The sequence below is a fragment of the Lutra lutra genome, chromosome 13 (genome assembly GCF_902655055.1).
Source record: "Lutra lutra chromosome 13, mLutLut1.2, whole genome shotgun sequence".
Taxonomy (NCBI): domain Eukaryota; kingdom Metazoa; phylum Chordata; class Mammalia; order Carnivora; family Mustelidae; genus Lutra; species Lutra lutra.
Genome location: NC_062290.1, coordinates 82661690 through 82682058, shown reverse-complemented (window position 1 = coordinate 82682058; position 20369 = coordinate 82661690). Strand labels below are relative to the sequence as shown.

General features: G+C 54.5%; 1 protein-coding gene across 6 annotated transcripts in view; it reads right to left on the bottom strand.

The window, feature by feature from the left end:
* DAB2IP (DAB2 interacting protein) overlaps nt 1-20369 on the bottom strand; it is a 188514-nt gene that overhangs the window by 113269 nt on the left and 54876 nt on the right. For 3 of the 6 annotated variants that reach the window (XM_047699368.1, XM_047699363.1, XM_047699365.1), the window contains exon 1: nt 11917-12170. The exons of the other annotated variants lie outside the window; for them this stretch is intronic. In XM_047699368.1, the coding sequence (XP_047555324.1) occupies nt 11917-12040 (124 nt within the window). In that variant the 5' untranslated portion in view covers nt 12041-12170. Of the gene's footprint in view, nt 1-11916; nt 12171-20369 lie in introns of those variants that run through there. 6 annotated transcript variants of the gene reach the window in all.

Genomic DNA, 20369 nt, shown 5'->3' with positions numbered 1-20369 from the left:
TGATCTCCCAGCTTCTAACTTAACGGTTTAATGCTAAAGCAAACTGAATTCCAGTTCTTTGTGTAATTTTTAGCCTACAGAACAGCTGACCCCTAGATTATATATTAGATCCTGTCAGGGACATGAAGCTGTAATTTGGAAACACAAGGGAATGATCATTTTATGTTCTAAAACAGACCATCTGTGACTACCCTAGGAACTTGAGGGGAAAGGGGGCCCATGTAGACATGAAGCTCCAGCTTCATGTGTGCATAATCCTTTGTCTCTGACCCTTGGGTCTCCTATCTTCTACCGGCACCCATGAAACTACCAGGCTAGGCTCTTAGCTTGCAAGTAGGGTAATAGTCCCACCCTGCATGGTAATTAACAAAGAGCATCAAAACTACTTTTAATAAAGGAGGTACAAGACTAATAGCTAAAAATATGTCACTGAGAGACTTGGTTAAAAAAAAAAAATCTAAATAAATGAAGAAGAGATATACCATATTCAAGGATTGGGAAGACTCGGTGTTGTTAAGATGGATTTCTCCCAAACCCATCTCCAAATTTAATGCGATCCCAAACAAAATCCTAGCAGGCTTTCTGAAGACAATGACAAGCTCAATTTTAAATTTAGGTGGCTAGGCAAAAGACGCAAAAGAACCAGACGATCTAGAGTAAGAAGAAACAGGTTGGGAGACTTACATTATCTGGTTTCAAGGCAAAGTTTATAGTCTTGAAATAGAGCTAAAGTAATCAAGACAGCGTAGTATTAGCATTAGGACATAGATCAATGAACAGAAGAGCATGCAGAAATAGTACCCCACATAGATGGTCAATTGATTTTGGGGAAAAAAAAAGTGCAAAAGTAAATTGATGGTGCAAAAGATAGTTATTTCAACAAATAGCACTAGAACTGGATATCTGTATGTAATTAAAAAATGGACCATCAGGAAATGCAGAGAAACAGATCTGGGGATGGTGACTGTGCCATATACTGTATTTTTATCCTAAGGCTGTTTTCCAAAGTAGGAAACAATTCTAACAGGAAGAAACAGGTTCAGAACCCTGACTACACACCTAGGAATGCAGAAGGCAGGATTCGGGCCCGTCATCTGTGAACCTAAGGGTTGCCCCACGGTGGGAACCTCCACGCACAGAGCAGGGAGAAAACAACGGGTCCAAGTCAACAAGGAAGCTGAGTTTCCTCCCTGCCCTTGGCCTCTCTCTCCATTTCCAGGTCCCCTCGCAGCCCCATCAACAAGGCACAAAGAGATGAGGGAGGCCTCGCTTGGTATCACATTTTGTTCCCATGATGCTGGGTGTGGGGAAGGGAAGGAGTCCTGAGACCTAGAACTGTGATAACCCATTGTCTCTCAAATAGAATTGGGATCAGAGTTCAAGTGGTCATTAAGTTCAGGACGTGGTGCAGAATCAGGGGAGGGTACCCACTGTTCCTGGGGGTGGGTCTGCTGGGAGAGGGGCACCGCCAGGGCACCCATCACCACCCACCCAGAGCATTTGGTAGGGGGCACAGCCACTCTCCAGAGGGGCCATGGAGGGGTCAGGCTGCTGGCACTCAGGAGCTGGAGGGAAGAGCCAAGGACATGCGCTCCCCTCACTTAGATCCCGGGAGGGGCCTCTCAGAAAGCAGAGTGTGGGGGTCTGTCCCCTGGCCCCTGGCTGGCCTCAGCAGCCATCCAAGGGAAGTCCTACAAACTTGCCAGCATCTGTAAAGTGTCACCGGCTCTTGTTGAGGCCCCTCTTCTCGAGCCCCCTCCACAACTGCCTTGATAATTTACGCTTCCTATCCCTCACCCCGTGCACCTTGCTTTCAAGGAATTCCCAGGCTTCCAGAAAACTCTGGATTTTTTTTTTTAAGATTTTTTATTTATTTATTTGACAGACAGAGATCACAAGTAGGCAGAGAGGCAGGCAGAGAGGAGGAAGCAGGTTCCCTGCTGAGCAGAGAGCCCGATGTGGGGCTCAATCCCAGGACCCTGGGATCATAACCTGAGCCAAAGGCAGAGGCTTTAACCCACTGAGCCACCCAGGCGCCCCAAACTCTGGATTTCTTGCTCACTCCAAGGACTCATGAACTGGCCTGAAGTCCCCTCTTGTCCCCAAGTCTCTTTGCTCCTTTGATCTCTGAGGATTTCTAGGAACTTGGGTGTGCGATGTTTCTATTCCAGCATTTCCCCCTGCGGCCCTTTGCTCTGTGGCTGCAGGGCCCACCCTAGGGCCCACAGAGGGCGGCCATTTTTACTGTGCTGCTGGAGTGGGGTTGGGGGGGCAGTTCCACAGTACAGGCATGTGTGCAGTTTCTCCACATCCATCCCTTGTCTGAAACAATGCCTTATTATGCATTTAGAAGCCTTTGCATATGTAGGAAAAGCATAAAAGCACAGGTGGGCAGGACACACCCAGCCTTCAGGAGGCCGGCTCTCCCTGGGGACAGGGCAGGTCCCTTTAGCCATTCAGCAAACTTTTCCCCTAAAAGGGCCAGTGAACAAATATTTAAGGCTTCTCTCGACTACTCAACTTCTCTCAAAGTAGCTTGAAAAAGGCCACAGACAATATATACATGAATAAGCATGGCTGTGTGTTCCAGTTAACTTTACTTAGGGACACAGAGACATGAATTTCATAGAATGTTCACATTATAAAACATCACTCCTCTTTTGATTTCTGTGTCCACCACAGAAAAAAAGCTCTTCCTCGCGCCCAGATTGTACACAAACAGGGGGCAGGCTGGGTTTGGCCTGTGGCCTGTACTTTCCTGGCCCCTGTTGTACCTGGATCATTTTATTTCTAGGGGAAAAAAAGAGAGAGAGAAAAAGAAAAGAGAAGGAAAGAGAAGCAAATAGGATCATGTTACCATATATGTTACATTGAGAAGCGAGTGCATGGGTGTCTGCGATTTTGTTTCCCACACTTTCTATACTTCCAAACATTTTAGAATATTTTTTAAAAATTCAAAAACAGAAAAAAAAAAATTCAAGAGCAGGAAAAGACCTGGAAGTAACCCCTACATGCTCCCAGAGCTTATCACTGGGTGCTGAGATTAAAGGTGATTTTCTTACTTGCTCTGCTGGCTCCCCAAACCACTCCAAGGGCTCCCACTCACCTAGATCTTTCCAAAGGCCATATGCCACCACCTTCTTGCAGGACCTCTCTCTCCTGAGTGCCAGGTTCTCGTCAATTTGGAATTTCGGGAACCCATTCAATTTTCATCCATAAAAACAACACGGTAGCATAATATGGAAACAGGCACAGTAAATAGGACCTCTGACCTCTTGTCTTGCCAAATACAATGTTAAAACAATTACCACCCCTTGCATCTCATAAAAGGAATGTTCTAACCCCCGGAAGAGTCCAAAAACCATCATCTCAGACTAAAGAAACGTTAAAGAACGTTAAAAAACGAAGATGGATTACATCGAAATGGACGTCATGGGCCACTCAGTGCACTGGCCTTACTTTTCTTATTTTGCTGTCGGTCAGGGAGCAAATGTGGACAGTCTGTCCAGCACTGCTCCTCAGATGGGAATGGCATTCCCTGTACCACCTCCCCCAGCCTTGTCAGCTTCTCTCAACCTGCCCTCCACTTCCCTAGACCCCACACCGATTGGCCTCCCTCTGAATTCTCCAGGAAGCATGAATGACCTCCTTACTGGGCCTCTGAACCCTGCATCACATCTGAGTCCTTCGGGAAACCTCCTCCCTCACTCCCCCAAACTGATCTGGTCCTTCTCACCCTCTCCCAGCTCAGACCCACTGCCTCCTCCTTCAGGACAGCCAACACTGTCACCTCTGTTCACGGATACCCACTCTCCCCCCACCCTCTCCCTGTACCACACCGACCTAGCTTTCTGGCTGCTAAAAAGCATATTCCCAATCACAGCTCTGGTAAGAAATGTGAGGGTTAAACACCCTGATCTCTGCCCCTCCACAGCTGGGTCATGCCGAGCAGGTACTGAACCCATCACAGACTCAGTTCTCACATCTGCAAAATGAAGCCGATCAGGGTACCAGAGAGAAAGAGGATTTAATAAAAGGGTACACTGAAAGGACTTAGCAGAGCCCCTGGCAGACCGGAAGTCATTTTCATAATTACCATTATTTTCAAAACCTTTCCTTTGATTCCCTGTGGCTTGCTAGGGTGAGTGCCAACCTCTTGGTCACCGTTCAAGGCCCTGACCAACCTTCCAGTCACATGGTCTGCTAACCTGATTCCAGGAGACCTTCCCCCAGGCTCAGCTCCCTGAGGTTAGAGACTGGCTCTATCTTCCACAGCAGCCCCTGGCACAGGGTGTGCAAACAGTAGGTGGCTCATTAAAGCTCTGCTGCTCTGAACAAGTACAAGTGACTCTTATAGCAGCCTCTGGGGGAAGGGATGCCAAGGAACCATCTAGATGGTTCCAATCCCCATAGGCATCACATTTTATTTCTAGATCAGCCCTAATAAAGGTGTAATTAACCCCTCAGGCTTTGGATGAACAGATAATGACAATTCACCCAGCCTATAATAATACTCTATGCTGTGTCACACCTATTTGCTGGAAGTGCTTCTGAGCCCAGAGACGTTTAGTCATTTGTCTGAGATCACACAGCATTTATGCTGCGGTCAGGACTCCTGCCCTGGCCACACTCCTAAGCCAAACCCAGTCCCCAGAACAGGAGTATAAATGGATGGGAAACCATTTTTTCCTAAGACTCTCCCTGACCAATTTATTGGTCTCCCCTCCAAGAGGGACAGCAAGGAGCACGCATCGCTGGCTACCCAGCTCCTCTGGCCCTTCTCCTTCCTCTTCCCTCTGCTCCTTCATCCGCCAGGGGCTGAGGGGGAGGGCACAGAGCCTCCCAGCCCCACATTTTCCTCCCCATCCTCCCTGCATTCTGCCTTTTTCATTTCATAGCCGTGTCAACTCATCACCTCTAAGGGCCAAGAAAAAGAAAGAACATGGCCCAGATCGGAAAGTGCTCTCCGGTTTGTCAGGGAGAAGAGAGGAGGGAAATAAGAGCTAACAAGGCTTCTAAAAGCAAAATCCCCAAACCACCTCTTGGGTACCCAGCAGCTGTCAAAGTCAACACAGGATCCCGGCAACGGGGAGGAAAGCCCATCCCAGCTACAACCGAGGCGGCTGCTTAGGCTGGGATTCACAGACCAAGCCCGGCTGCCTTTCCAAGGGCGTGATGGGAGTCCTCGGCCGCCCTTCCTGCTAACGTACAGGTGGGTCTGTCTAGACTGCGGAACCGAGCCGGTCTTTTCTGAGTACCGAGACTCCGGGGATTCTTTTTTTTTTTTTTTTCATTATCATTATTTGGAGGGTGATTGAGATTCCCCTCGCTTCCTTATTTATGCAGTCAGAGGAAATCACAGCACAGAGAGCCGCTTCCAAACTCAAGGCCACGTGGGCCAATTTCGGATGGATAATTAAATATTGAACAAACGCTGCGATGCCTCTGTTGGATCGGGATGGCTAAAAATAGCCAGCCAGCCCCTCCACCCGATAACCACCCTGCCACTCGGCGAGGCAGCTCCCCGCTCATTCTCAAATCCCTCCTCCCAGCAACTGTCAAACACAGCCTTGCAGAGGGGTGGGAGGGAGGTAGTGGGGGGCCTAGGGGGCTGGGGTGCTGTCGGGGCTGAGGACTGACTGTCCAAGTTCCCACTCAACGCAAAACAAAACTTCACCTCCCTGCAAGCTCCGAATGTTCCTGACCAGGAAATACTCTCCCTTTCCTGACATTTAAACGGAGTGGCCTGGAGAGGAAGGTGCAGGGGAAGTATCCCAGCCGTGGCTTTTCTTTTTAAAAACAGTCAAAAGGCTTCAGGTCATTTCTAAGCAAAACACGTATGGGATGTGAGCGTGGTGGCATCAGGTGATACAAGAGCTCAAGCCCTCTTCTCTCCCCCAGGAACACCCAAGGAGGAGCCCAGCTGCCTCGGTTTCCCTTCCTGCGCAACAACAACAAAAAAAACCAATGTGGAAATAGAATGGAAGAGTCAGAATTCTGGACCTGGTTCTCTTATCAACTTCTTTATATTGCCTTGAGCAAGTGGCCTTGGCTCTGAAGGTCTCAGTTTCCCCAGCTGTCAAGGGGAAGAGTTAGCTCCCTGCCACGGTGCTGGAGATCCAAGAGGCCCCTGCAACCGGGCCCAGTAGGATGGTCCCCCATCCCAGCAGGTTTTGGTAAGCACAGACGGCAGCGGGGCAGAGACTGAGTGGCAGACCTGACTCACTGAGCTCAAGAGGGCATTCCTGTGTCCTCCACCCACTGACTGCAGAAAAGAGGGAGCACTGAGCTCCCAGGCCTGGTTCTAAGTGGAAATGGGCTTTGGAGCCTAGTGGCCTCAGTTCAGACCTTGCCTCACACTTATCACCATGAAGCTCGATTTCCCAACCCGGCAAAGGGAAGTGATAATGAGGTCCCCTATTACCTTAGGAGGGTGGAAGGGTCAAAATAAGATATGACATGATCAGGACAAGCTCTTGGCCCCCGGCCTGGCACACATTCAGCCATTATCTTCCTTGTTATTGAAGGTGATAAGGACAAGCCAGGAACACAAAGGCTAAGAGGCTGACATTCTGGCAGATTAATGGGGACCTTCTGGCCTCCCTCAGGAACCTAGATAGCCCTGGGGAGTGGGCCTCAAGCTGTCTGCCTGTCTTTAGGGACCTCATTCCAGAGGACCCTGAACCCTTTGCACAAAGAGACTTGGTGAAGAGACAAGGGCTGAGGCTGTTTGACCTGTGACCTTCCCAGGGAAAGCACATGGTTGGCAGAACGCAAATGACAGTGGGATATAGGGGTGGGGGTAAAACCAGACCTAAGGGGTCACCTGAGTGGTCTCAGGCAGGCAGACAAGCCAACCGAGAAGACTGACCTCCCACAGATGCCAATGGAATCATTTCCCTGACTCTTTCCCAAGTTATGGCCAGGATTTGGGGAGATGATGGCCAAGAACACTTGGTAGAGTCGTTGACTGTGCAAATCAGATAGGAGGAGGAGGCCTTATCAAAGCCAAGGCCTGATCACAGAAAGATCTGCCTGCCCACAGAATAGTGAGGTGGTACATTTATCAGCTCAGGATCCGGGGTCTTGCAGAACTGGACTCCAGCACTTCTGAGATGTGTGATGCTGGATATGGCTCCCACTCTCTGGGCTTCAGCTTCCTCCCCCTTAATATTAGGATAACACCAGTATCATCTCACAAAGTTGTTATGAGCATTAAATGAGATAAGGCAAATACAAAATTAAGCTCACTGCTGGGCACTGAGAAAGCACTCAACAAACAAAAGCTATTTTAACTTCCTTACCTGCCATGAGAAGAACTGAGTCTCTCAGCTCCTGGGGTATGTAAGGATGAGGAGAGCCTGCAGAAGCTGGGGTTAAACCCTGAAGGAAGGATCGTGTCTCAGCAGGGACAAACGAAGAGATGAGGCAGGAAAAGATAAATGTACGATTTCAGAGGTTGCATCCAAGTTGGTGACAGAGACTTGGGCCTTGGGCCTTTGGGAGTACATTTGAAGATGAGGGTATGAGGGAACAAAAGACACAACCGGCCCCCATCCTCAGGGTCTCGCCAGCCCACAGGGCATCTCGGCAGGGCTCAGTAAAATCAGGGTCCATATGGAGTAGTCCCAGCCCTTGCCCTTCCCTAAGGGGTACACAGGCCCTTCCCTAACCATCATCCCCGTTGGGAAGCAGCTGTGTCAAACCAACACCCTCCCCAGCCACATCACCATTCTCCTGGGGGGCCAGCAGCCCCGGGTTCCACACCTAGTTCTATGAAGGTCCCTCTGTGCCTCAGTGTCCTCATCTGAACCACAGGGGGTTCACTCAGCTGCCATGTTCTAAGCACTGGGAGGGGACCGTCACCTCAGGAGGTCAGGTCCAGCCTTCCTAGGCACCACCACCACTCTTGCCTGCATTCCTCCAAGTGTGCTGGGATGTTCCTGGGAAACCCCTCCAGAGGCCCCTCAAACAGACTCCAGCACACCCTGAAACGAAAGGAGCCTGGGGAGAGGGGAGACGAATCACACAGCAACCAAAATATCGGGCCAAGCAATGGGGCTATGTATGGATGTGGAGGAGGAACCGACCATCTCAGGGGAATACATCCACCAAGGCCCTGTTGCGCAGGCGGTAAGGATTAGCCCCTGGAGAAACTCAGGTGCAAACAGAAAGAAAAGAATCAGAGCCTCCAATGAGTATGAGGATGGGCATTCCAGGTCTCCTGACCTGTCAGGCAGCAGCGCATGATAAGCCCTGCTTGACAGACGGAGAAACTGGGGCCCTGGGAGGTGCCTAGAGTCACACAACCAGTCACACAAGCAGCTCACTGCTGAGCTGGGAGTAGAACCTGTCTCCCACTAACTACTGCTCTGCACCCTGAAAAGGGCTCTGTGCCTCAAGTGAACCTCAACAAGTCAGCTTCCTCAACCATCTGAGGGCTTGGGGAGGGGTGGGAACACGTGCCATTCATCCCCATGGGCCCCCAGGGCCCTGGCTGGAGCCCAGCACATAGTAGGTGCTCAAGACATGTCTGCTAGTTGGGTAAATGGGCCAGACTTTATCCAGAGTGAGGGGAAAACTTGCATTTCCCCCCAGCAGCCCTGGGGGGATAGATAGGTCAGACAAACAAAACTTTTCTTGAGCTGGTGTGGGGGAAGGAGGGAAGGAACCTTGGCTGGTGACATTCTAGTTGGGACAGGCCCCCCCCCTCATATCTATAAGCCATACCTAGCCTTCAAGCAGACTCAGGATCGCAAAACCGATTGTGAAATGGCCAGCTGACCCTTGCCATCTAAAGGTCACTGTTTCTACCATGCTTCTGGTGATTGTCAATGGCGGATCTCACTCTGTTTCTCAGATGGGGAGATGGGGGGCCTGAGAAGGAATAGCCCTGCTTAGTGCCTCCACTTTCCTCAAAGCTGGGGGGGATGAGACTGTGGACACTGTCTGTCACTTGCAGCCCTAGGCAAGGACCAAGTCCTGCTCTCAAGTTCACAGGGCGCCACCCACTACCACTCCACAGGGCAGTGGGGGCAACGGGCAGGGGGCTTCCTCAGAGGTGGCAGCCTGGCCACAATCCTCCCCAAGACCCAGCCAGCTGCGAACCTGCCTCCAGCCACCTCTTCCCTGCACTTTTCTGTTTCTAAACAAACATCCCCCCCCCCCGCCCCGGCCCGCCCAGAGTTCTCAGTCACTGTCCTTCCTCACAAGTGGCAGAAGCCAGAATGGGTATAGAGCAAGGGCTGTGAGTGGTTGGGGCTGGGGTACTGGATATCACCCCCTCTTCCAGGATCTGACATCAGCACTATGGGACCAAGCCCCCACACAGATGGGAAGACTGTGCAGCCTGTGGTCCAGCAGGGACCCGCCCAAGGCCACAGCGTGGCTCCCCCCAACATGAGTTACCACCTGGGTTGGGGCACTGGCCTCAGGAAGTACCGTGGCCCTGGGGGCAGAGGCTGGGATCTGGGTCTTCAGGGAGGGGGAGGTCAATGGCTGCTCTAGCTGTGCCACGGGCCCCCAGCCTCCACCATACACCCTGCCAGGCAGCTCTCATCCCCAGCCATGACTCCCCAAAACTCAAGGCCCTTTCTCCAGCCCCAACTACTGCTCCCCACTACACTCCTCCCAATCCCTTCTCCTCCACCCCAGAAGGAACTCTGTCCACCATGTCCAAGACAATTCCCTTCTGTCTTTCCACAGGCAGTTCCTCCGCTCGGAGTAAGAACACCAATAGCTCAGCCCAACTGTAGCCCAAGTGCCAGACAACACAAGCTTCTAGCTTTCTATGCACTTGCTCTCATCCTTAAAGGACCCAGCGGTCACCGCACCTGTCACTATACCTGTCTACCAGACTAGGCCAAAGGGAAGTGACTGGCCAAAGGACAGTTTTGTGCAGAGCTGGGGCCTGGACACACATCTGACTCAACCACTCCCTGTGCTGAGGGAAATCACAGCCACCTGGTGACACCCTGTCCAAAAGTCACTTCCTTGGTGAAGCGCTCCCTGCTTTCCCAGATGTAACTTCTGTACAGTGACAGTCTCCTCCCCACTCCCTGCACGCTTTGAGCTCCTTCAAGGCTGGGACACAAAGCAAGGGCTCCTGCCTAGGCGGGTCCTGGAAGCTGGGGCTCAGGTGACCGCTGGACACACTGTCGCCTGCCCAGTTGGCAGAGCAGGAAGAGGACTTCCGTTTCTCTCGGGGCCTCTGCAGTCAGGAGCAGAAGGGCACCAAAGTGCAGGGGAGGTCATGCAGGGCATCTGCAAGGAGAGGGGAGGGCAGGAGGGCTCAGGGTGCCCTGAGCATTACTGGGCATTTGTACAACTCCCATTTCTCCCAGCAGGAACCCATTTCCTCACTGAGTCCTACGAGTCCTGCTAGCCCCCTTTACAGCTCAAGAAACTGAGGCTCAGAAAAGACAAGTGACTTGCCCAAAGTCTCTGTGCTCAAACCCACATCTCTGGTCTTTCAGGCTAAGCCTGGAATGGGGCACCGGGGGCAGGGGAGAAGAGCCAGAAGCCACTTCAAGGAAGGCAAGGGGAGGTGGACCCCAGGCATTGAGAGTCTCTTGAGGACTGAACTCGCAGCACACACCTGTGCACACTTCCAGTCTCAGCTTGAACCCATCCATGCATGGGGAACTCACTACTTCAGGAACTCACTACTTCCTGAGGAAGCCTTGTACATTGTTATTCAGCCCTGACTGTGGGAAAAAATCTTCCCTGTTCTAAGGAGAAGCAGATGAACGCCTACTGCCTGATTTACCCGCAAGCTGATTTACCCTCAAGCTGATAAAACTGAGGTCCAGAGGCAGCATCTGCAGGGCCTGAGCCACACAACCTGCACCATGGAGGGTGGGGATCTGACCTCAGGTCTACCAGGTCCAGGCATGGATCTGTTCATACCGCAGCCCAATCAAGCTCAGCCCTGGACCAGACTTCCCATTTCCCAAAGCAAACCAACGAGGCCCAGGTCCCGCTGGGCACTACTGACCACCCTCCTCCCTCTCACCCACTGCCCACTGGTGTTTCAGCGGTCCTGAGCCCCTTGACAGGGACCCTGGCCTCCCCAGAACCCCCTCTGGCCTCCCTCTTCCAGGAGCTCCATCCCACCCAACCTCGGAAGGAAGGCCCTGCTTCCACCAGGCCCAAAAGCCAGCCTCCTGGATCACATGCCCTTCCAACCAAGGATCTTGTTACTGGAAAAAAGAAAACGCTGCTTCCATTTCCCCTCCTCCCTGTCCTGCCTGCCGCATTGAAAGATAAACTTTTCAAAGGCAGTGGGCCCATCCACCAGGAGGGGTCCCAGGCAGATCTAAAAGCCCTGGCTCCTTTGGAGCCAAGGACTCCTGGGACAGGACCCTCTAAAGTCCAGCCACCTGTCCCTCCATCCAAGAGGTGGGGAATGGAAGCCTGTTAAGTCCCTGGGGAAAGGTGGGGGGGGAGGGGCTGAGATGGGCCCCCCCACCCTGCGCTGGGAGCCTAGGGCCCTGCAGGCAAAGTAAGGAAAGGCCAAATCCACTCAGGATGACTTCATTGCTAGGCGGTGGAGTAAACTGAGGCACGGGGGAATAGGAAGTGGCATCTGAGAAACGAATAAAGAGAACCCCGAACTGCAATCTCCCCCTTCCCTGCGCAAGGCACTAGGGGAGGTACCAGGGGAGACTAGAGCTTCGGATTCCCCAGGACGCTGGCAGAGGAGGGAGAAGCTGGGGGGAATGCAGATCAAGCAGACACAGTAGGGGGCAGCCACATAAGGGCGATGTCGGGGGGGGGGGGGGGGGGGGGGGCCGGCGGGGAGACACCCGGCTAAGTAAACTGAAGGAAGATCCAGGGTCCCCAGCATTCCCCGGCATCAGAGGGCAAGGTGGAGGTAAGGGGAGCCCAGGGGTCGGGGGTCGGAGTGGCGCCTACCCCTGGTGGGCCGGGTCCGGCTGCGGGAGCGGCTCCTCTGTCGCTGCAGCCGGGGCCGCCGCAGCAGCCGGTAGTAGTAGGAGGGCCTCCCGGTGCTCTTCCTGGCGCTGCCGCCCGCGGACATGCTGCCGCTCGCCGGGCACCGGGCTGGGCCTGGGCGCGCTCACACGGGCCCCATCGCCCGCTCCGGAGCGCCCGGCGGGCGTCCCTGTCTTCTCCCGCGCGCTGGTGCGGGCGCCGCTGAGGCCAAGGCTGCCCCACAAAGTCGCTCAAACTCCTCCTCCCGCCCCCGCCCTCCCAGAGCAGCCGGCCCCGCCGCGGGGGCCGGGGACCGGGAGGCCGGGCTGGCACCGGCCCGGAAAGTCAGTGCGGGAGAAATCCCGGCCTGGAGTTGGAGGGGCGAGGCGGCCCGGAGTGCCCCGGGACCCCAGGCAGGTCCCCAGGAAGGTCACCGTCTGCACCCCTCGTGCCCGAGAGCCGTGGCCGGACCTCAGGGCGCACGAGGCACTCCAGCCCGCCAGCGGGTGTAAACGGTGCACACCCGCGTGCGCGCGATCGCGGGCACCGGACAGGGCGCACGCCAGGCAGCCAGGCGGGCACCGCGCTACGAATCCAGTCACCTTTTTAGGGGCCGAATGAGGCTGACACCGCAGGGTGCCTTTCAGCCCCAAGCTCTCTGAATTGAGTCTGGAGCCGCAAACACACCGCCTGGCGAGCTCATGGCCCTAGCCCCCTAACCGGCTTGAAAAGACTTCCCTTTCACGCAGAAAAGTTGCCGGTTCTTTGCATTTTAAAAATTGCTCCGTTGGATACACATATTCTTTGTATATAATTACAAATGCAGCGTGTATCTCCAAGCGCACAGAAAGGTGAGAGAGGTAATGAACACCTGTGTATCTCGCAGGCTTTGCCAAATCTGAACATTTTGCCCCTGGCGATCGGGACCACCCCCCAAATACACCACCACAGACGCGATGGGCTCTTCCTCCCCCTGGGCGTTCAGGGCAGCTCTGGCAAGCCTGCAGAAGAATCTCCAGGAGGTGGAAAAGGGAGGCGGGGAGGAGAGAGATGCCCGCTCCCTCTACTGCCCTCCTGCTGTAAGACTTCCCCAAGTCACTCCCCAGCTCAAGAACTTTTCATGGCTCCCCAAGTCCAAACAACCTTCCTTGGTATTTAAGGTTCCAACCATCTGGCCCCAACCATTCTCCAGCCTCACACACTAGTTCCCCCCTTCTCACTCCTCTTTGTGCTCCTTCCAGAAGGGGCTGCCCTGCCAAAGGCCATCCTTCTAAGGCCCAAATTCTATAGCCTTTCCTGACCATCCTGGCCCTTCGTGGTCTCTCTCTCTCTCTCCTCCTACTTGCCCCAGCAGCAGCATTTATCTTTTAAATTATGCAGTCACCTGCCTGAGCTTCATTCCCTCAAATATAGAAGGGGAAACTGAGGCCCTGACAGGGAGGACTGACTGGCCTCAGTCACACAGAAAACGGCAGAGGCAAGTGGTCTCAGCCTGGGGCTCCCAACACACAGTCTTAGGGGTGTGCTTGAGGGAGGGTCATCCGTGAGCGCTGGAGACAGTCTGGAAGTTCTCCAGAACAGCTGGAAAGGTGTGGCCCTGGAGGGGGCGGGGCAATCTCGGCAGAAATCCAGGCCGGGTTTTGCACCTCACAAAGAGAGCCCCCCTCCTTGGCTCCCTCAGCCCAGGGGGGAGGGCCCCCAGGTCAGGAGGAGCCTGGATCACAGCTGGAAGCCAGGCGCCTTCCTAGGACCAGGGGGGAGGGGCAGGAGGGGTACTGCTCCTATGAACCCAATCTGGGTTGTCCAAAGACACCCCCCACACACACACCCCGTGCTGGCCCCTCTCCCCAGAGTGGCTGCCAGTCCCTGCGGCAGATGGAAAGCCACCGTGCCTGCAAGGACACCACTGACCTCCTTTGGGTTAAGCATTGCTCTAGCTCATTCCCCATGGCAGTCACTGCCCAGGAGCCTCCCTTGCCAGAGCAGAGGCCCCAGAGAAAAGCTGTAGGCACCCTCCCCTGACCTCCCCACTCAGGTGGGGATCCTGCAGCCACCGGACAGGGCGCACGCCAGGCAGCCAGGCGGGCACCGCGCTACGAATCGGGTCACCTTTTTAGGGGCCGAATGAGGCTGACACCGCAGGGTGCCTTTCAGCCCCAAGCTCTCTGAACTGAGTCTGGAGCCGCAAACACACCGCCTGGCGAGCTCATGGCCCTAGCCCCCTAACCGGCTTGAAAAGACGTCCCTTTCACGCAGAAAAGTTGCCCACCAGTTTCGGTGGGTAGAAGCCTCCCAGAAGTCCAGCTCAGGGTTGGGGCATCGGTCCTGTACAAGAGCCTGGAGTTCATCAGGCCCAGTTTCCTTCCCAAAGCAGGAATGCCCTGATCAGCCAGAGTCTGGCCTCCCCTTGAGGGGATGAGACATTCCCTGCCAAAAGACTGTCAGTGGCTAAGACAAGTGGTCTTGGCCTGGCATCCTCAACCAGTAGATTTCGTTTGTACGTGTGTAGAGGAAGGGGGGAAGCAGCCAGGAGTTCAGGGCCTGGCCAGTAAACACAGCTGGGCTCCAAGACCTGGCAGAGTCTCTCTGTTTATGCTTGGGCCTCTCAAGCTCTCTGTGCCTCAGTTTCCCCACCTGCGAGGAGAAGCGATGGACCCCCTCAGCCTATCTACCTAGTGCAAGGAGGAGGGTCAGCTATTAAAGAGGAAGAAGCTTCCGCATTCCTGGCGTTGGGATGGGGCGGACATTGCCCACCGGCCCAGCTGAACACCTCCCCAGGCCTCGGGAGGGTCTGGAATAGGAGCCAGCTGGGGTACAGAGGAGGCAGGGGGCCCTGCCCCTCCTCCTGTCCCAGGCCTCCCAGGGCGGCAGGGCGGCAGACAAAGGCTGCTCCCTGTACACCCCAGCAGAGCATCTGGAATCAATCCCACTTGGGAGCAAGCCACCCACCCCCTTTCACTGCCCCTGTGGCCTCCTCCCTGTAAACAGGAGCAGTCCTCTTTCTGGAGGCCACCTAGAGGAGAAGAGGGGCATTTGAAAACACCCTCCCCACCACCATTTCCTGCAATAGTCCCCCTCCAAGGGGAAGCCCTCTGTGATTGCCCCCCGCCAGCAGGGGCTTCCCAGGCCCTGCTGATCTGTGAGCTGGAGCCCCACAGGGCTGGCAGCCTGTCAGTGGTCTGTTCTCCACTGCTCTTTGGACCCCAGAGGGGCTCCTGGATAGGCCCAGCGCCCACCTCCTCAGCCTGCTGCTTTGGGTCAGGGTCAAAGCTGCGGCTTCCACACCCCTGAGCCTCCAAATCACCCCAGTACATTAAACACTTATATTTCTGGGTTCCCCCAAAACACCTGATCCCATGGTTCCAGATGGGGCCTGGGAACCTTCACGATTAGTAAGTGCAGGCAGGGGGACAGGGGTCAGCTAAATCAGATCTGGTCCCCCTCACCCCCTTCACCTGCCCTTAACAGCCCCCAAAAGTGAACCCACGGAGTACTGAAAAGGACTCAGGTTTGTCACAAACTGGCCCCCCCTGCCCACTCCAGCCCCTTATCTAGCAAAGTCTCCCCTCTCATTTCCACCCTGCCTTGGCCCCATTGGTCAGAGGATCTTCCTTCTACACCTGGTGAACTCGTCCTTACCCCTTGACCCAGCTCAAACATCATCTCATTAAAGCAGTCTGAGTCCCATAGAGAGACCCTCCCCACCCTCCACCCCATCCCACCAGTTGGGTTGTATAATGAGGACATGGGAGAAGATCAAGGAGAGAAGGCCCCAGACAATCTGCCTCTGGGCAGAGAAACCATCCCTGTCTGGGTGTCCCGAGAAGAATTACACCCTGCTGGGCAGAGGGGGTGGGAGGCCTAAGAGCTGGGCTGTAAATCCAGGTAAACCCCAGGCCAGGGGGTGGCGGGGGTCGCTTAGGGGGTCGCTCAGCACCAGATGCAGAGCGAGGGGGCCAGCCCAGTGCAGTTCCCATCCTACTGGGGTGTTAGGTTTAAAGTCAGTGAGGGAGGAACAAAAATGCGTATTGTCAGAATTACCCCTGAAAAGCCTTCAATTGCCCATAAAGGACACTGCTTCCTGCGGTGTTAGGACAGAGGGGAGCCCGAGGTGGAAGGGCTTGGCCTTTATTGAGGGGCCATCTGGCACAGGAGGAAACAAGAGCAACAAGAACCGGTCTCCTAATGCTAGATTCCATCTGGGGAGGAGAGGGGGTTCACGCTCAGAGGGGACCCCAGAAGTCCAGGACTTTCCATGGAGCAGGGCTAGAAGTTTGTCCTGGAGCGGTCTGTCTGAAGATGAAGTTGGATCTAATACTGATAAGCTGTATTCAGCATTTGCTGTGCGCCAGACCCTGTCTGGGGCGTTCAACGCACAAGATCTCATTAAATCTCACAACAAGCTTAAGAGCCAGTGGTTACCATCTTCATCTTACAGAAAATGTTGGTGGCCCAGAGAGGGAAGTTCTCTAATGTTATACAGCTGGCACCAGGAGTCAAGATTTGAACCCAGGCAAGCTCTTAAGGCTGAGCAGGACTTTAATGCACGGAGGAGGAGGGCAACAGTCTGGAACTTTCCATAGAAGCCAGCTTTGACAAGGAACAGGAGGAGGTGAAGAGGGTTAGGAGTCTTGACAGGGGAAACATTGGAGCCCACGCCAGGCCCCACACAATGGGTGTCGGAGGGCTCAGACCTGTCGGGTTTCCTGTCGGGACGAGGGTAGGCAGCAGTGACCAGGGGAAGTCCCTAACCGGGCAGCCCAGCACACATCCGCCTCCCGGGCCAGCCTCGACCCATGAATGGCTGAAGATCCGGGCAGGGGTGTGGATGGGGGTGTCGTGGGGGGCGCTGGTGGTCAGGGTCATTGGCCTTGGTCTGGAGAGGTGGCCTGTCTGGCCAGAGTGTCTAGTATGCGTCCAGGAGCAAGGCTGAACCAGGAGCAGGACCTTCATCAGGATGTGGGGGAGCGGGGACTCTCCCCCACTCAGTGGAAAGTGCAAACGGGCTCTGTGAGGTTACATTCAGGCCCAGCCAGCTGTCCACCACCTCCACTTCCCCCCAGACTTCCTTCCGAAAGCCACCAACAAATTTATTAACATCCTTCCCAGAAAATGACCCCATCAGGGCCATGCCGGCCCCAGACTTGAAGGACTCTGCCCCTCTCAACACAGGTGGAACTGGGGTCCTGGTCAAGTATGAATATTTGAACACACACAGCCCTTGGGGAGTATATCTCCTAAATGAAATCACCCAAAGCTGGGCTGAGGGTGAGCCTTGGGAGACAACAGGGCCCTAACAGGAGCAGAAGGCCAGTTGTCCGGGTCACTGTGTTTTGCTTTGTTTTTTGTTTTTTTTTTTTTTAAGATTTTATTTATTTATTTGACAGACAGAGGTCACAAGTAGGCAGAGAAGCAGGCAGAGAGAAAGGGGGAGGCAGGCTCCCGCCGAGCAGAAAGACCGATGCGGGGCTCGATCCCAGGACCCTGGGATCATGACCTGAGCCGAAGGCAGAGGCTTTAACACACTGAGCCACCCAGGCACCCCAGGGTCACTGTGTTTCTTTGGGTGCTGTGTGACTTAAAGGAAGGCTCTTGACATCTCTGGCCTCAGATTCCCACGTGCGATATAGAGATGGGACATCTCCATCTCCTCCCAGCCCACCTCCATAGGATTCCATCAGGATCTAGAAATTTTCCCCAGTCTCAATGCAACACCTGTGTGTTCCTTTCTGTCCTCCAAAAGCCCAGAGAAGATGTAGTTCCTTTGTACATGTCAACAACCTGTCATAAAATCCTGGAATGTCAGAGCCAGAAGGACCTGCAGAGCGAAGTGATAGAGCCGGAGAAGCCGAGGCCTCACGGAACAGCCACTTGCCCGGGGGACACTGCCTAATTCATTGCATGCCCAGATCTGGTATCAATTCCCCAAACACAGGGGTCTGATTGCCCCTCACCCCTCAGCACAGAGCAGTCAAGGTAGGGTAGAGTCACTCCCTGCAGATGGGAAAGGGAGGCCGAGACAGGGTGTGACTTGCCCAATGTCATACATGAGTGTTGGGGCAAGGCCACCTAGGCACGTAAACAGAACTGCCAAGACCACCCTTTCCACTCTTATTCCTTGGGCGCCCCCCCACCCCCAGAATGCCTGCTGGCTTCTGCCCACAGGAGCCCTGGGTTTCCGGTCCAGGACGACTGTCCCCGAAGCTCAGGGCTCCAATCCCAGGGCTGGGGGAGGCTGGGATCCACTCTCCAGGCCCCAGCCCCAGCCCTCCTTCCTCGCCCCCACCCTAGCAGCCAGCATTTCAACCCAGATGGTCAGGCCTGAAGCAACTCTCTCCCTGTACTTCCTCTCCCTGCCCTGACCCAGAAATGCTGCCAAGCTCCAGGTGGGCCCCCAGCCCCTCCTTCTCCGGGCCCAGGCCTGGGGCTGAGGCTCCAGGTCTCCGGGCTTCTTCCTCCCCTTCCAGTTGATGGGCCCAGACAGCTCCACACCAACTGGGTGACCAGAGGGGGTGGCATATGGTCCCAGTATGAGGTCAGAAAGCCCCCTCCCTTCCCAGGCAGGCCTGCCTGGTCATCTGTGAACCACTTCATGGCTGGCACTGGCCTGGGTTCCCATCGGGAGGGGCCTCGCTCAATCCTTGCAGATCCCACTGCGGAGGACAGACGAACTGGCCCAGGAGCCAGCTCCGAGGAAGCTCCCATCTAAGCGGGGTGTTGAAAGAGTATGGGATTTGGGGTGAGGAACCAGCCCTTCTTGGCTGTGTGACCCCAGATTAGTGCCTTCAGTTCCTCAACTCCAGAATGGGTTTAATGATACTTACACTTTGTGAGGTTGTAGAAGGTCAAATAGCACAGGGAATCAAAACCCCGTATGTAAGCTGACGAACATCTGCTCCTCTGGGCTATTCCTTTTCTCACTCATCTGGGCTCCTCAGAGCAAGATAGCCAGACCTTGTCAGCAGAGTTACCAGCCCAGAGAAGGCTCCCAGGAAGACTGACTAGGAGAGATGGTAGCAGCATTCAGGAAAAGTGGCTGACCCCATCTGATCTGAAGTCAGCACTAAAGGATTCAAAGGAGGGAGAAGTCCTAGAAGAAGAGTCTGACATTAAGCCAGAGGACTGAGTAGGGATTGCCTGGGTAGAGAGCAGAGGACTATATTCTTGGAGGGGGAGACAGCATGAGCAAAGGCCCTGAGGTAGAAACTAGCAAGGCTTATGCTGGGGGCAATGTGTAGAAATGTGAGGCTGGAACAGAGGATGGGGGGAGGGGTCTCGGGGGCAGGCTGTATGGGGTGTAGACCCAAGCGGCAGTGAAGCCTAAGCAGCCCCTCCATAAGGGGAGAAATGAAGTGATAAAGAAAGAACCCTAAGCAGGGAGGCAGAGGATCAGGCTCTAGGCCTAGCTCTGCAGCTATGTGGTTGTCAGACTTTGATAAGTCATAGACCTCTCTGATCCCCATTCTGCAACTATAAGGGATGGCCTGGCTTTAGAAGTCAGGCCTGCACGTGGAGGGCAGGGCCTGCAGGTGACCACAAACTACACCGAAGCATTCAGAAACAGATTCTAGGGCACCACTCTCAACATCACTGAATCCAATTTTGGTGCGGAGGGCCAAAGAATCCATATTCTTCAAGGTTTCTAGCAGCTTTCTTGGGGAGCCACTAGCTAAGATGGTTGTAGACTCGGCTGGAGAGCTTTCTGATCCCTGAGCATGCCAAACACAGTGCTGCCTCAGGACCTTTGCATGTGCTCTTCCTTCTTCCTCATCCACAAACCCCAGACCTTCAGATGTCCAGCTCCTTCCTGTCTTTCAGGCCTCAGCTCAAATTCACACCACCAGAGGCCTTCCCTGGCCACCTGATCTCAGTGCCTCTGCCCCAATCCCCACACCCTGTCCCATTGCCCGTTTTATTTTCTTCAACTTCCTGCTTCCTAAAACTATCTTATCTGTGTATTTGGTTGTTCACTAATTGTCTTCCCCTCAACTGTAATGAGGGAAGGGGCCTTGCTAGTCCTGTCACAGCCATGTCCCCCATGCCCTCGGTCACTACTTGGTGAATGAGGGAACAGAGGGAGCTGGGATCAAAGGCCCCATTCTTTTCTCAAGAAGGGCGGCTGTGGGACAAGGGGCAAGTCACTTCCCCTCTCTGGGCCTGGCTCTCCTCCGCGGATATGCAGACAGCAGGCTGCAAAGTTTGCTTTCAGGCAGTAGCCTGGAGCTGATCGGGACAATCCTAGAGCTGGCACAGAAGAAAGGGACAGATGAGTACATGCCTTTGCTCTGCCTGGTGCCTCTCAGCAAATCCCCACGCATCTGCAGCCCTGACCCTTCTTCCCCTCCTGTAAAATGGGCTTGGCCTGGGGGATCCCTTGGGCACTTACATGCAGAGCTTCTGTGCCCAGTCCAGAACATAAGTGGGACCCACGGCAG